Below are 15,781 nucleotides of genomic sequence, written 5' to 3' on the forward strand. Positions count from 1 at the left end.
GCGTTAGGGAGGGGAGAGGTTATGGCGGCTAAATGTCCCCAGCCAGCAGCACCACTCTGTCGACCACAACCCCCCCCCACAGCAGCAGCAGGGAAGGTGGCTCTGCCAGGGTTGGCTCGTCCTCTTCCTCCCTGCTTGGCAGCCTGGGCACCATTCAGCACAGCCATTGCCGTGAACGAAGATCTTCATCACATCCACGGACAGTCCACACAATCCCTGGGAGGTTTTCACCACACTTCCCATTTTACAGATGGGAAACTGCAGGCAAGGAGAGGCTGTGAAATTGGCCCCTCCACACCCCTCAACTCTTTCCAGTATTTAATACTGTCTACCCAAAGTTTTTGTCCCTATCTTTATGACAGACCCCCTCCCCAAATATCAGGGGTCAGGCAGTACCACCACGAGGTGGTCATCACCATCCTGTCCTGCTTGTGAGCCTCTTTCAGGCATCTGTGGGTGGGCAGGAGGAACGCTGAGCATGTTCTGGCCCTCTTTAATCCTCCCCATCACCACAGCGGGTATCCACAACAACGGGTAGGTACTGCTCTGCTCCAAGGGAAGACTGAGCCAGTTACCAGAGAAACAAAAAGACAGAAATCTGCTCACCTCCACAATGAGCGAGACAGAAAATGTGACCAACAGCATCAGCAGGACGTAAACCCTCCAAATGGCTGGAGTGCAGAGAAGCTGTGAGGAAAGAGGTCCAAGGCAGTTAACCCTCCGCAGCAAGGACGCAGAGCTTGGAAAAGTTACTTTTTTGAACTACAACTCCCATGAGCCCAATCCAGTGGCCACGCTGCCTGGGGCTGATGGGAGTTATAGTTCAAAAAAGTAACTTTTCCAAGCTCTGGCAAGGAGGCAGTCTTATGCACCCATGGCAGCGGATGGCTCCATGACAGTGGAATCTGCTCCGGGGTTTAGTCTGAACTTCCCAGGAGCTGCCCAAGGTGAGCGGAGCCAGGCCAAGGGTGCTTTATGGCCCTGCTGAGACAATGCTGCATTGTCTTCCAAGTGGAGAGCGTTCTGTTTGCTCTGCTGCTGGGTGCCCATTTCCTGATGCTGAGGGGTGCTTACTGCACCCAGGGGGGCAGGTGGATGGCATCCCCCGACTCTGGGCTCCTCCAACTCACCTCCATTCCCTTGTAGACGGCTTCAAGGTCAGCAAAGAAGAGGAAGAGGGAAACTCCCAGCTGGAGGCACAGCAGGCAGGAGTAGATATCTGGGGAATCAAAAGAGGAAGAGCCCCCAGTTAACCCCAGGGACGGGTGTGTGTGCATGAAGTTAGCAAGCCAGCAGCTCCGGGTGTCCCACTGGACATCAGGGAGGGCACCTGGCCGCAGGGCTGACGGCGGCTGCTGCTGCCGCCATGAAAGAGGGCAGTCCACTGCCCAGTGAAGCCTCCAGGCCAATCGGGGTGGGGGTGTTCTAGTCAAAAGCAAACCCTTGTCTCTCAACCTCCTCAACCCCCATCTATGTAATAAGAGGGTAATGCATAATATATAAGGCTATCTTGCAGGGCTGATGCATCGGCATGCACGGCTTCATTTCCTTGTAGTAATAAATACTACGTCTCTTTAGTAAGTTCTTAACAGACTAGTTATTCCTCCACTCCGCTGCAATACATGTCAAACTCCAACAGAAAGAATGCATGGAAACCCTTCCAAGCTCCTCAGGAAGATGCTGTCTGGATACTAAGCAGAACCCTGGTTATTTGTAACCCCCAGCCAACGTTTTCCCCATGTGGAACAGGGCTGGCCAGGCCCCTGGCAGGGGCGAGTTCTGGCCATCCAGGCTCTGGTGCCCAGGCAGTGGCTCAGGGGGGGCTTGGATGCCACCAGTCATGAACGGGAACGTGGGGGCTCAATCCCCTCACTCACAGTTGGTGTAGATGGGCTTCCTGAAGGGTTTCCCTTTGGAGAAGACAAAGGCCCCGATCATGCAGTTGATGGTGACGATCGGCCAGAGGGTGGTGGTCTCGTAGCTCAAGATACTGTGCTCCTGGGCTGTGGAGTTGGCTGTTCCGTTGCCTGGGGACACCGGCTGGTTTCCTATAGGGCACCCGCTGGAAAAAAGAGGGCCCCGAGGATGACTGCCTCCGCCTCTCACCTCTGCTTCTCCCTGGCCCTTCTCTGTCTCTGCCTCCTTGGAGGGGCAGAGGCACCTGTCTCCAAGCGGGGCTTACGTTGAGGCAACTCTAAGCCAAGAGCCTGTTATGAGTGCTCAGCTAACTCCCATTTTGGTTCAAGTGGAATCAAGGGGGTGCAAGGCCCTGGAGCATTCTGGACTATAGTTCCCACCCCACACCCCCTGTTATTTTACTCATTATGCATTCCTGGGGTACTCTGAAAAGGACAGCACAAGGCCATCCTGTGAGCAACAAAAATAACCAAGAGAAACTGAGATGAATGTTATCTTCTTCCTTGGCAGGCTTCCCTCAAGCTCAGCAGAACAATCCCATTGTTTAAAAGACAGCATTAGAAAGTAGCCTGAGTTTCTCAGTGTCAGCTAGAAACACACACACACACGAAATCCCCTCATGCCCAGATCCCTCCTTTTTCATGGGAGTTGGAAGAGAAAAAGTGTCTTTAAAAAGCAGGGCTTGAGACCTAGGAGGGGGGTTGATGGTGATCTGAGCTCCAACACGGGTAACTATGCTCTCAAGCAACAACACGGGACTTCGGGCCACAACCAGGAAGGGAGTCTGTGTCTTGGCATAAGCCTTGAGGCAAACAGATTCCTTCCTGCTTTGGGGGCAGAGCTCCTTCACATCACTTCAGCTGCATTCCACTGCCCACTCCTGGGCCTAGGATAGGTAATCTCTCCTACCTGTCACTCCTTGTAGTAATAGGGTCCTTTGATCTCTTTAGTTTAAAGTTATGAATGGGTTAGGATATGAATGATTAATGCTGCCACACACCCAGTAATTCTGTAATGCCATTCTTCTCTTTTCTCTCCATAAAAGGAAGCTTTACTTTAGTCTGGTTTGGACCTGCATTTCTCGGGTATACACACACCATTTAGGCACATTTCAGGGCAAAGCGCTTGTTTTATCCCTAGCAAAAGATCCCCCTCCTCTCAAGGAGGTGTGTTTCATGGGACACGTGGGTGGCAAGTTCACACACTCAGGTTCCCAAGGACACGTGTCGTAACAAGCCCCTTGGCTGTCAGGGCTCACCTGTGGAGAACTGCCAAGTGACAACACAGAAGATGGTGCCCCGATGGTGCGCACCAAGGTCACATCTAGATTTGCTATTTGGGGGGAGGCATTCAATCGCACATGGAAATTCAGGCTTGCACAATTTAAATGGATTAAAACACTTTGTTGCAAACCCCCTACACACACTTTTTGTTTTTGTTTTTAACAATCAATTGAGAGGAAGATGTACAACTTCCTCACAAGCATATCAGGATGAAAGGCCCATAAGCAGGTCACCTGGAAACGCCCCACAACAGAGACCCCATTGCTTCTGAGAACCAGGGGTGTGTCGTGAGGTTAGGAACGTGACTTCTGAGGAAGCCTCTCCTTAGAAAACAGCCACTACTAGCAGGCACAGCTCGAATCGGCCCTCCCTCCTTGCGTCTCAGCCTCTCCGGAGAGACCTCTTTCACCTGTGGCTGCGCAGCTCCGAGTACCAGGGCTGCTGCTTCACAAACAGGAAGGCGAAGACCTGGACGGCGAGGGCGAAGCAGACGTTGAGGACGATGGAGAGCAGCAGCGGCGGGGAGAGGAGCCGTCCAGGGGGCCGGTAGGGGGCCAGCTTGGGATCTGCCTCGGTCAAGCTCACTGTGGGGAAGGAAGACAGAGCGTGCCTGGAGGGGGGGTCGCAGACTGCCAGACTCAGAGCCCTCCCCTTTCCCTGCCTGGTGGGCTGTCAGCATCAGGACCACCCTGAACTGAAGGCAGGAAGGAGAGCTGCCCTTGGGACACAGTCAGAGAAGCAGAAGTAGCATCCAAGGCTTTAAGCCAAGCTGTTTGTCCCACTGAGAGCTCTCGAAAGGCAGGGCAGGCCTCCCATCAGAGGCACAGGGGGTTGCCAAACAGGAGCTCAAGCAGAAGCAGGCCTGCTGCCTGCCTCACAGCTGTGGAAATCCCCCGGCAGGCTCGCCACAGTTCAAACCTCAGCGCTGCTTCTTCAGGCTGAGGTAAGACAAATATGAGCTCACTTCAGCTCGGTAGAGAATTTAGAGCTTCTCATCTGAATGTGTGCCTTGCGCCCTGGCTCTGGTGGTGATAACTGCTCCACACCATAAGCGTGCGGGGAGCCAGTTTGCTAACACATGGCCAACCAGAGGATGACCCACTTACTCGTTAGGCACACAACAAGGGTAATGCAGACATCTTGTATGAGGTACTGGTAATTCCCAAAGAGCTGTATTTGCTAAAAGGAAGCAAACAAAAACATGAGTTCATGGGAGACGATCATCCTGCAGCTCTCCTCAAATTATTATTCAATTAACCCAGACAGAGAAAAGTCTACAGGACTTTGCAAAAGCACTCAAAGATTTCTCGTAGGGGCCAGATATACACTCCAGTGCAAAATAACTTTCTTCTCTTGCAAGATCCCAGGTAATACCCACATTTCTCCCTTATACAGCAGCTTTTCTAAATTAAAAATAAAAAAGGAATCAATGCCTCTGTCACAACCCCTTAAGTTCTCCAAAACGTAAGCTATTCACTCTCTCTAGCCTAAGATGACAATTCATGAGCGCTTGTTGTCATCGGGAATCCATCCTTCAGTCCTTGGGACAAACCCACATGAATAAATAAACACAAACATACCCAATACAGCAGAGAAGTCCCGATGAACTGGGCCATGCCATACAGGACCAGATATTTAAACACCGAAAAGGAGGCCACAAGGGAGGCACGCCCTTCCCTGGGGTTGGGGAGAAGAGAAAAAGGGGCGCCTGATCACAAAGGGATGCAATGGCCTGCTCAAAGCAGCTCGGTGTGGAAGACAGGGTCAGGGGCTTTGAGGAAAACATTCAGGCCCGTAGGGCTGGGAGGGGCTTGGGCAAGCAGCTGTGCTTGCATGGATAACTGCCAGTGTGCATGGGCATGGAGGCCAGGCCAGGGGCAACCACCGCAACCCGCAAGGAAGGATGCAAGGGAAGGGGAAGGAGAGCCACAGGCCGGCTAGATCCCACAAGCTATCTCTGGAGGAATTTGACGTTAGATGACAAGCTAGTGACAAAAGCGAACGAGACAGAACATACCTGATCAGTTCTGGCACGCACTCAATGTTGGGGATTTGGGAAGTGAAGGGGGAAGCCACAGAGGCCTCCTGCTCAGAAAGGGAGATCCCAGCATGAGCCATCTTCAAAGCCTGAAACGGCAGCAGCAACCACCACCATCACTCATCATGAAATCTGAGTAGGAAGAACAGTTCCCAGGTGGCAGTTCCCTGTGTCCAAGTTAGATGCAGGCAGACTTCCTGGGATCTCCCATCTATCGTGTTCTGAAGGACCTGAGACTCAGGCTAGCTCCGTCCCCCTGTCCCCCTCACTCTCATCTCTTTGAATGTGAACTGCCCTTCTGAGGAAGGACGGAGCTCACGGGGAGATCACCTGCTTTACATGCAGAGGGTCCCAGGTTTATATCCAGGTAGGGCTGGGACAGACTCCTTGGGTGAAACTCTGAAGAGCTGCTGCCAGTCAGTGTGGACAGTACTGAGCCAGCTGGACCAATGGTCTGCCTCAGGACAAAGCAACTTCCTCTGTTCCTTTGAAAGGAGGTGTCGAAGGCATTACTGCCTTGGGGAAGGGGAGGCAGGGAGGTGGTGATGCCTACATTGGTATGGATGCCCTACCCTATGAAAAATTTACCAAACAGTGCAAAACTCAGGTTCCCTGGTCAGAAACTCTGGGACTCAACAGAGAATTCAAACTCTGTCATCCTTGTAACATCTGATCCTGGGTTCCTCATGATCAAACCCAGCACTTGAGCCCAGAAACATGCAGAAATACTGCCATGATTTCATCTGCAAGTACAAGTAATCAAATCGCACACGTCCATATGGGGCTGCCTATAAACAGAAGGGAGGGGACATAGGTTGTCATTTAAAGATGAAATGGAGCACAAAGGAGTCATAGACACACTCCTCCCGCATCTGGCCTCCTGATTTCTGCTGTGGCTTAAAGCAGTTTCCCTTGGCTGATTTCCCTTCTGATAGGGGGTTTCTGAACTTTCAGGTTTAATTTTAAAGACAGCTTGTTAGTGTGGCGTAATGGTTAGAGTGTAGGACTACAACCTGGGAAACCAGGGTTCGAATCCCCACACAGCCATGAAGCTCACTGGGTGACCTTGGGCCAGTCACTGCCTCTCAGCCTCAGAGAAAGGCAATGGTAAACCACCTCTGAATGCCACTTACCATGGAAACCCTATTTGTAGGGTCACCATAAGTCAGGATTGACTTGAAGGCAGTCCATTTCCATTGTCTTAGATAATGCATCTTTGCATGTTCCTTATAATTTATAATTATATATGTACATATATATATATTAATCAATGTAAATTGATCATAAAATTATATGTTATGTATTATGAGACCATTTTTAAAACAACATTTCCATTTATGACACATTAGATTTATGGGGGAAAGGATCTAGATGGGTAAAAACCTTTCTTAAAAACATTAACACTACCTAACGTTATTACCTACCCCACAGTCATTAGCTCCGTCCCCACACATTCCCACATAGTAACTGGAAGACAGAAGAGAACACAATTGAAACCTTCAGGTTTTTTAACATGATCATTTGTATACATGAAAACACACCAGGCCAGCCACCCGCCACCCACCAAGGGTGCTTCCAGATATCACGTATTTATTGTGGGATGGGTGCTACTCACGCATGCACATTTTTTTCAGTGTTCACCCAACTTTGTTGCCATCAAAATGCCAGCTTGTATATCCCTCCCCCTTCCAGTTGGTCTGGCTTTAAAGGATTCCTGTGGGAAATCTGGCATGTAAGCGGCTTACATATTGCCACACATGACAATCACACTTGGCCATTTCCACTGCGTGCACAGCCAATCTCACAATCAATCATGGCTTCCCAGCAAATGTACGTGCAGTAAAACTAAGGCATGCAAGTGTGATCACACGTGCATCATATTTCCAGCAAGGTAGGAAATCATTCTGCTGAAAGCAGCCCTAACTGATGCTAAGGGAACAGACCTGCTCCGCCCTGATCAGTCCTTCTCACAGAGAAAGAACATTTCAGCCTCCATCTCAAACAAGAGGGACGAAAGAGACTGTGCATGCCTGTCTGTGTTCTCAGTGGAGAAGAAAGTACCCTAAGTTACAAACTCTCTCCTTCGTGAGCCAGAAGCACATTCTGGGGCTTCTGGAGAAAGCTCACTATCCCTCCCTCCCTCCATTATACGGTAAGGAAGAAACCTACTCTAGTTTCTGAAATTCTTCAATAAGGCTGGACTTCTGGCCTGGAGACATCCTAGCAAACACTGTTCCATTCAGAAGAACCTGTGGAAACAAAAGGGTGCACTTAAACCAACCAAGAGCTGGTTAGCACTGAAGAAAGGCAATGCCTCTTCCCCCACAACAAAGGCCCAGCCCTATAGGCTAAAGGGAGCACTCTGCCGTGGAAGTGCACGCCGGAATGCACCCGGATCTAAAGGGGAGCCCATTCCATCCCGACTCACAGTCCACCCACCAGCCCAAGCAGGGGGGGCCTCCCCAGTCCACACCGCCTTCCCCACAACCTACTTTTGGCAGCAGACTGCTGAAGTATTTCACCAGGACCTGATAGGATTTCCCATTCAAGGCAAAATGGAAACTGCTGTCTGGCCCAACAGGATCAGAGCTCTCAATGGTGATGGAGGGATCCTGAAAATCAGGTGAGAATTATTCTCGGACTTAATCACTGACTGACTGATTTTAGCATTTGTGCAGATGAAAAAACAAACCAAACCAAACATGACACAAATAGAAAGGGGGGTCACAGGCCACTAGCCACAATGGCTATGTTCTGCCTCCACAGTCGGAGACAGTGTGCTTCCAAACACCAGTTGCTGGAACCTGCAGGAGGGGGAGAGTGCTCTTGCGCTCAGGTCCTGCTTGTGGGCTCCTTCCCACTGCGGCATCTGGTTGGCCACTAGGAGACCAGGATGCTGGACTAGATGGGCCATTGGCCTCATCCAGCAGGCCCTGCTTACCTTCTTACCCAGGGAGCAGCACTTTGAGGTGCCAAAAGTCTGCTCCAAATCAGCACACCTGGAACCCGTTTACACCACTCGGTTACCCTGAAACAAGGACTCCTCAGGACAGCTGCCTCCATCAGAGGTTTGCTGCCATGATGGGGGAGAATCAGAGGCTCCAGCGAGGAGCAGAGCTCCTGGATCATGACAGGCTCTTGGGGGAAATACTTTGATGAGCAAATACTTTGATGAACAAATACAGACTCTTGGGGGAAATGCTTTGATGGCTGTCACCCTGAGTGTGCAGAGGATGCAGGGGTGGAGTTTGCAGCGCAACAGCATCCTAGAAGCGTAAGCATGCAAAAGCGAGGTCCCTTCTTATCACTGCATTATAAAATGAGGCACTAAATGTATGCATAGGATGTAAGAATGTGAACGAAATGTGGAAAAAGTTTGAAGAAATATATGACAGAAAGTCTAAAAATCATGTAACGTTCTTTTACAAGGAATTGTTTACTCTGAGAGAGACAGAGACAGACAGTCTCAGTACACTTTCAGAGAGATTTACAAGTCTGCTCCAAGAACTGAAGAGATGTGGGAGGGTATTTGAAGATGAAATCAAAAAGGCATTGCTCCAGACCTCTCTCCAAAAACACCATTGATTAACTGCTTGTGTACTAGAACAGACAGACCAGAATACGAGTCAGATAATATCATATTTGAAGGACCAAGATTTTAAAGAGAGACAGGAACAGGCTATGTCTGAGAAAGCAAATTTCACTGTGGGCAGAAACAACAAACAAAGAAAGGACAGAGAGATGAAAGCCTCTAGAATTAATTCACACAGATCTCAGGGTGGAAATATATACATGCTGACTTTTATAGATGACTACTCAAGGTATACTACAATGTACCTGCTAAAAGAGAAAAGTCAAGTATTTCAAAAATTGAAGGACCATGTCAGAATTGTATCCAACAAATTTGGCAGAAAGCCACAGATTATAAGAACTGACAATGGAGGAGAATATGTGTCCAGGGTTATGCAAGACTTTCTCTGTGAGGAAGGCACAGAGCACCAGAATACAGTTGTCTACAACCCAGAACAAAATGGGGTTGCGTGACACATGAACTGGACTCTTGGACAGATTATTTGTTCCTTGTTGGAAGATGCACAGTTACCACAGAAGTACCGGAGAGAAGCAGCGGTTACTGCCACCTACATGCAGAACCGACTTCCTGCATGTGCAACTAACAAAACGCCATTTGAGCTATGGTATGATAGGACACCAAGCATGTCTCACCTTCGTGTATTTAGGTGCAAGGCCTTTGTGCACATCCCGAAACAAAAGAAGTCAAAATTTGACCACACTGTCAAGGAAGTAATATTGTTGTGAGTTTGGGGGTTGGAATGGATGATTCCTGTGAGTCCCCTTCCAGTCTCTGATTTGGAATCCTGTGCCTTGGGGTGAGGGGTAGCTCTGCTGCCCAGATGAGTTTCTTTTGTTAAGCTAATAGAGTGGCCAGGTTGTTAATGGGTCTGTCAGGTGCCCAGCAACTGGTGAATGGGCCAAGAAGATTCTTTTGTCATTGAAACTCTTAAGGAGAGCCTACCCCCCCCCTCCTGGTGGCTAGGAGAGGTTTGTGTTTTTAGTGTGTGTAGAGTTGTGTCTAGAGAAAGGCTGGGAACTGGAGGAAGGCAGAGAGGCTATCTCTCTGCACCATGGCTTTAGGATGCCTCTTGTAACACTGATGGGAAAGCTGGATATTGGACTGCTGATGCCTTCAACCCCTTCATCCTAAGCTCAGGTTGGAATGTGTGTAAATAAACAAAACATATTTCATAAAGACACCACAGTCTCCGCTGACCTTCCTCCCAAAGGAAACCAAACCTTGGATAAGCACAGGGACCCCTGAAATCTCACCGCTCGGAGATTGGGGAGCGTACACATATTCATTGGATATTCTTCGACACAGAAGGGATACCGAGTCATAGATCCCAAAACTGGTGAAGTGGGAGTATACAGAGCTGTCCACTTCGATGAGGAAACAGATGACAGCGAAATGGAAGCAGAAACTGAGTTATTCTTCCACAACAGAAGGTATAACATTAGGTATAACAATAATACACCTGCAGAGGAAGGCGAGGAGTCTGAACCAGAAGAGGCATCAGAGCCAGAAGGGGCAGCCAAAGCACCAGCACCCAGACGCTCTGAACGCACCAACAGAGGTGTACCACCAGAGAGACTTGCTTACCTTGTGAGAGATGAACTTCCAGAACCAGAGACCTGGAAAGGGATTGAAGCCTTAACCAAAGCTGAAGCTGAGAGGTGGAGGCAGGCAGCCAAGGAAGAGCTGGAAGCTCTACACAAGAATAAAACTTGGGCACTGACCAAGCTTCCTCAAGGAAGGAAAGATGTAGGCTGCAAGCAGAAATTCAAGAAAAAGCCAGGTGCTGAAGGAAACACTGAGAGATACAAGGCAAGCCATCAGGAAACTTCTGTATATCAGCACTGTTACCAGGCCAGATGTGGCAGCAGCACTGGGATACCTGTGCTGAAAAACCAAGAAAGACTGAGAAGCAATCAAGAGAGTGGCCAGATATCTGAAGGGCACTGCTATCATGAAACTGAAGTTAGCAGCTACCCGAGATCCCAAACTAGTGGGATATGCAGATGCTGATTGGGCTGAAGGCACTACAGATTGAAAATCCACCAGTGGAAACATCTTCTACTATGGAAATTCAGTGATCAGCTGGGCAAGTAAGAAACAAGAGACTGTGGCACTCTCTTCCACAGAAGCAGAGTATGTGTCAGCTTCCAATGCAAGCAGACAGCTGACATGGCTAGTTGAACTGTTCAAAGATTTACGCATCTCTATACCTGGGCCTGTCATGATGCATGAGGACAACCAAGGATGCATCAGAATCATGGAGCCAAAAGGGGTGAGTTCACAAACCAAGCATGTAGACGTGAAGCACCATTTCATTAGAGATACCTACCACAGAGGACTACTCAACATGGAGTATTATCCAATGGAAGACATTGCAGACACTCTTACGAAGGCATTGGGCAAAGCCAGCTGCCCCTCCTCCTTCCGCCCTTACCTTCTTCTCTTCTTTGACTGTCTGAGAGAGAGAAGACATCTTTGTCTCTGCTCCCTCTCCTGAGCCATGAGGGTAACTCCCAAGCCTGGGCGTTGCGCCTCCAACTTAGTTAGTAAGTTAGAACTAGGCCTGCCTTTCTATCTACTATGTATTTCTATAAATAAAGTAGCTTTTCTTATTTTACTAAGTCTTAAGTCTCAGTGGTCCTCATGCAGGGTAAAAGCCTTCCACTTTGGTAAACGCACACACTGGCACACACGCAGCTCAGACTGTTGACAATCTCTGCTCATTTATACAAATTTACATAACAGTTCCACAGGGTAGCTGCCACTACACTAGATGGTATCTGCAGGAGGCCTTTATCTGCAGAGCGTAGTGATCGACTGGGTATATAAGGAGTAAGGTGATCTTTCACGTATCCTGGCCCCAAGCTGTGTAGGGCTTTCTGCATCAAAACCACAACCTTGCACTTGGCCCGGTATTCATTCAAAGGAATACAAGGTTGCTTGAGGGCACATCCATTCCAGCCAGACTCAGCATGTGTAAACAGCTCTGGAAATGCTGCCTTACTTTGATTTCATCCGCATAATGCATTTCCTCCATCAGCCGCCAGGTAATGGATGCTGGATCGGGTCCCTCCGGCTCACTGGCTTCTAGAAGGATCACTTTGCTGCCACTGGAGATCATCCCAGAGTTCTTGGCGACTGTGATGGCTGTTTGAAGGTTGTCACCTGGAGGGGGGGGAAGAAGTCCAGGGGGTTGTTTCCTGGGGTGCTTTGCGTTTCCCCTCGCTTCGCCACGTGACCCTACCTGCTAACTGAAGGTGTACTCTCGAAAGCCAAAAAGCCTAAGGCCCCCTCCAGACAAACTATTTATAACAGAGCGTTCATCCTGATTTGCTTGCACAAAGTTTACACGCAGGTTAGACTGTATCCTGTCTTTACTGAGCATTTGTGCTATGTCTTTGCCTGGAGGTTATATGACAATGAGCATCCAATCTGATTTCCTTACAAGGTGTTTACATGTCTCCCCATTAATCATTTCTTCATTCACATTTTTCAATGCATTTCCCTGACTCTTTCCAAACCGCAAAGTCAGTTTCATCTTTTAAAAAGTGGAGTTGTCACGCCTGGGTGCCCTTTAAATGTGCAAATCTAAAGTTCTGCTATGTGTTTGAATCCCTCCTGTGGAGGTGCCCTGAAACTCTCGACTGGGTGTGCACCCAAAAGCCATTTTGGATCCCATCCATGGTTTTTGTAAAATGACACAAAGTGGAGTTGCCCAGCTTGTAGGAAGAACCAGGCTTGGAAGCCCAGAAGATACATTCCGTGGCTGCCCCGTGTGACGTGGGACTCATCTCACTGTGCCTGTTTTCATCCAAGCACCCAAACAGCCAGGATTCCCAAGACATTGTCAGGACTGTGTATGCTGCCATCCATTTTTTTTTTTAAGCCAATTTGTAAGGTTGTTTGCAAGGCTGGTGAGGAAAACCTTGAAAGCATAATCCCATCTTTGCCGCCCTGGGCTCCTGCTGGGAGGAAGGGCGGGATATAAATCTAATCATCATCATCATCTTTGGAACTTGCTGACACTGCTTGAAGCTGCTGAAAAGCAATCACAGAAAGTATAGGGAAGTGGGGTGGAGCAAGAAAGGAGGTAAAAAGAAGGTGACGGTGGACGTGGGCTATGTCATACGCCAGCCTCCCCCAACCTGGTGCCCTCCAGCTGTTTGGACTACAACTCCCATCAGCCAAGCCAACGCAGCTGGGACTGCACTGGGGCTGATGGGAGTTGTAGTCCAAACAGCTGGAGAGCATCAGGCTGGCAGACTCTTGCATGCAAGGAACAGGCACTGAGATTGAGATAGCATTGAGGAAGAGGAACCACCTCTCAAACTGGGCAGGTCCTCCAGGAAGCAGCAAAGGGGCCTGCAACATTTCGAGAGATCCTCTTGCACAATGGCCCACTGTGAAGCACAGCTGCTTGGCGCTGGCCTTGGACAAAGGCAAATGGAGACCAGCAGAAGAACCTGGCAAGGGACCACAAGGGTCAGAGCTGTTCCTGATCAGCTAAGCAAGGTTGCTCCACAGCCGTAGTTCTAACCTGCTCCCCCCGCCACACACACACCTGCACACCTGCTAGAACAACAGCCCCCCACACACACATACCTGTGACCATGACGCTCCGGATGCGGGCACCGCTGAGTTCCTCCAGGACACTTTTGGTCTCACTCTTCAGCCGATTCTCCATGATCAGGAGGCCCAGGAAGGTCAGACCAGACTCCACCTTGTCTCTTGGACAAGCCAGGGGGCAAGAGGGAGAGTTAGTTCCTTCCACCAGGGAAACAGAGCAGCTGCTATGACCCTCTGGGCTCCCGTGACAGAAAGAGGCCCGGCTCTCTTGCAGCCCCGCTCGGGCCGCTCTGGGGCAGGGCTTGGAGGGTGCTGGAGCAACTGAAACCTCTTTCTCCTAGGAAAACTGGGTTGCAAAGAGGAGGATGCTGAAGTCCGTGCAGCTGTCCGCTGTGTGGCTTCCCATTCCCCATCCTGTGCAAGCCGGCAGTTGGCTCCTCCTCCTACGCTGCTGGCTCCCTGCTGCCCACACCTCCGCCTCATGCTTTAACCCAACGGCCACCTCCATTTTGCCAGGAGGGGTTGCAGCCCTGCAACAGCCCTTGGCACTATTTGATGCTGCACAGCTGGCTCAGGAAGGACGTGAGGCATCCACTTCCCCAGAGTGGGGGGCAGCAGGGGGGAAATGACAGGAGGAGTGTCCAGTCCAGAGGAGAGGCCAAGCGTGCCAAGCGCCCCGAGCAGAGATGGAATGGAGGCAACTTATTTTGCCTGTGTAAAGCTGCACACATAATTTGGGGGCCAGGCCTGCCAAGGAAGGTCACTCACTTCATTGAGGGCAGGCAGACAGCCGTCTCCCCCAGATCGCATTGGGTGGGGAGGGGGAAGAAACTCATTCTCCTGTGTGCAGTTGAACATAGCACTGATTGGCTGGCCCTCATGACAATCAGGAAGCCTAGTCTCCTTCCCACCCCTGTCCCAGAGCTGTTCTCCAAGGTTCTCTTTTAAAAATTGATACGGGTTTTTTTTAAAAAAAAATAGCAAGGCACCCATCAAATATTTTATTAGATACACGTGGAAGAAAAAAGTCAGGCACTCAGCTTGCCTGAAGCATCTTTCCAAATGCATCTGTACATACCTCAAGCTGAGTGGAATAAAGAGAGAAGACGGGGATAAAATATCTCTGAATGTGTATGGCAACCAGCACCACAGCGGTGCACCTGAACACCTGGCTGAGCTAGGCCAGCATCAGCCACAGCAGAACATCCGCAAGCCTCACCTTTCCAAGTTATCCAGGTCCGCACCTTTGCCCACGGAGAGCTCCTTGTGAGCCAAGGCAATGACTCGGAAACCTTGAGATGTGAAGTGTTCAAGCTCCGCTTGGAAGTGTTTGGGAACTGCAGGGAGGGGAGGAGAGAGAGAGGGAGATTGCTGTTAGAAACAGAGAGAAACCAGGGACTGAAGCAGAAAGCACCGACCCTAACGGAGCAGCAGCGTCAAGGGCTCCCAGACAGGTCAGGCAGCACTGGGAGGAAACGGAAGGCAGGCACGGATGCTGCAGGTGCAGCACAAAGAGGCACAGCTGCCGGGAAGAGAGGCAGCAACAGAACTGCCAAGCCCCTTTTGTGAAGGGCTGCCCCTCTTTGGAGGGGCTCCCTGTGTCGTGCGCTATTAATTGTGCAATTGTAGAAATGGTGCTATTGTTTTGCCTACTGTATTTTATCTAATTCTGTCTTACTGTACACCACTTGGATAGCTTCTGGCTATGAAGCAGCTTGCAAATCTGTAAAATAAATCAATTATAATATAAACTGTGGGGAATTCTGGTGTTCCCAGAAGCAAGCACAGAGCATGTGGATGGCTCATGGAGGTGTTATGTGCATATCTCCAAATACCATCCCATATGAATGTGCCTGGGAACCCTGGCTGAGCCAAATGCATCTGCAAGGGAGCTTATTTATTTTATTTATTGAATTTCTTAGTCGCCCATCTGGCTGGCTATCCAGACACTCTGGGCGACGTACAAAATAAGCATACAGATACAATAAACATTAAAAATCTTAAGATGTTGAGAGCCCCTCCCTGCTGTTGGCCGTGCTAGATCTTTGGCCCATACCGGTGTTTGTTTTGCAAAAGCTGGCCACCATCTCTGGGGCTCCCTTCATGTAGAGATCACAGACAACCTTCCCAAGTTCTTGCGTGATGACGGACATCCTCAGCAGGGAGGAAGAGAAGGGAAATTGGTGCAGGATTGCGATGCTTTCCACAGGGGCCTGTGAGTGGGCAGAATCAGAAAGCTCTCAGTTGGCTCGTGTCCCCATGCAAGTCACTGGCTTCTTTTCTGAGACGGGGCTGAACTAGTCGTCATGATGGCTATATATCACTTCCAGGGGCAGCCAGAATACCGGTTCCTGTGCAGCACCGCTGGCAGTGAGCTATTGTGCT

At 49.8% G+C, this 15,781-nt stretch overlaps 1 protein-coding gene across 2 annotated transcripts in view; it reads right to left on the reverse strand.

Moving 5' to 3' along the window:
- The window catches only part of LOC133389627 (probable cation-transporting ATPase 13A5), an 81,258-nt gene that overhangs the window by 1,562 nt on the left and 63,915 nt on the right, over nucleotides 1-15,781 (reverse strand). For both annotated transcript variants that reach the window (XM_061637634.1, XM_061637633.1), the window contains 14 exons: nucleotides 15,453-15,609; nucleotides 14,616-14,733; nucleotides 13,433-13,557; nucleotides 11,835-11,995; nucleotides 7,731-7,850; nucleotides 7,408-7,487; nucleotides 6,663-6,705; nucleotides 5,218-5,327; nucleotides 4,781-4,877; nucleotides 4,307-4,379; nucleotides 3,610-3,784; nucleotides 1,878-2,062; nucleotides 1,131-1,219; nucleotides 607-687 (listed from right to left, as the gene is read on the reverse strand). In XM_061637634.1, coding sequence (XP_061493618.1) covers nucleotides 607-687; nucleotides 1,131-1,219; nucleotides 1,878-2,062; nucleotides 3,610-3,784; nucleotides 4,307-4,379; nucleotides 4,781-4,877; nucleotides 5,218-5,327; nucleotides 6,663-6,705; nucleotides 7,408-7,487; nucleotides 7,731-7,850; nucleotides 11,835-11,995; nucleotides 13,433-13,557; nucleotides 14,616-14,733; nucleotides 15,453-15,609 — 1,614 coding nt within the window. The remainder of the gene's footprint in view (nucleotides 1-606; nucleotides 688-1,130; nucleotides 1,220-1,877; nucleotides 2,063-3,609; nucleotides 3,785-4,306; nucleotides 4,380-4,780; nucleotides 4,878-5,217; nucleotides 5,328-6,662; nucleotides 6,706-7,407; nucleotides 7,488-7,730; nucleotides 7,851-11,834; nucleotides 11,996-13,432; nucleotides 13,558-14,615; nucleotides 14,734-15,452; nucleotides 15,610-15,781) is intronic.

This window comes from Rhineura floridana, chromosome 7 (genome assembly GCF_030035675.1).
Source record: "Rhineura floridana isolate rRhiFlo1 chromosome 7, rRhiFlo1.hap2, whole genome shotgun sequence".
In the NCBI taxonomy this organism is placed as follows: domain Eukaryota; kingdom Metazoa; phylum Chordata; class Lepidosauria; order Squamata; family Rhineuridae; genus Rhineura; species Rhineura floridana.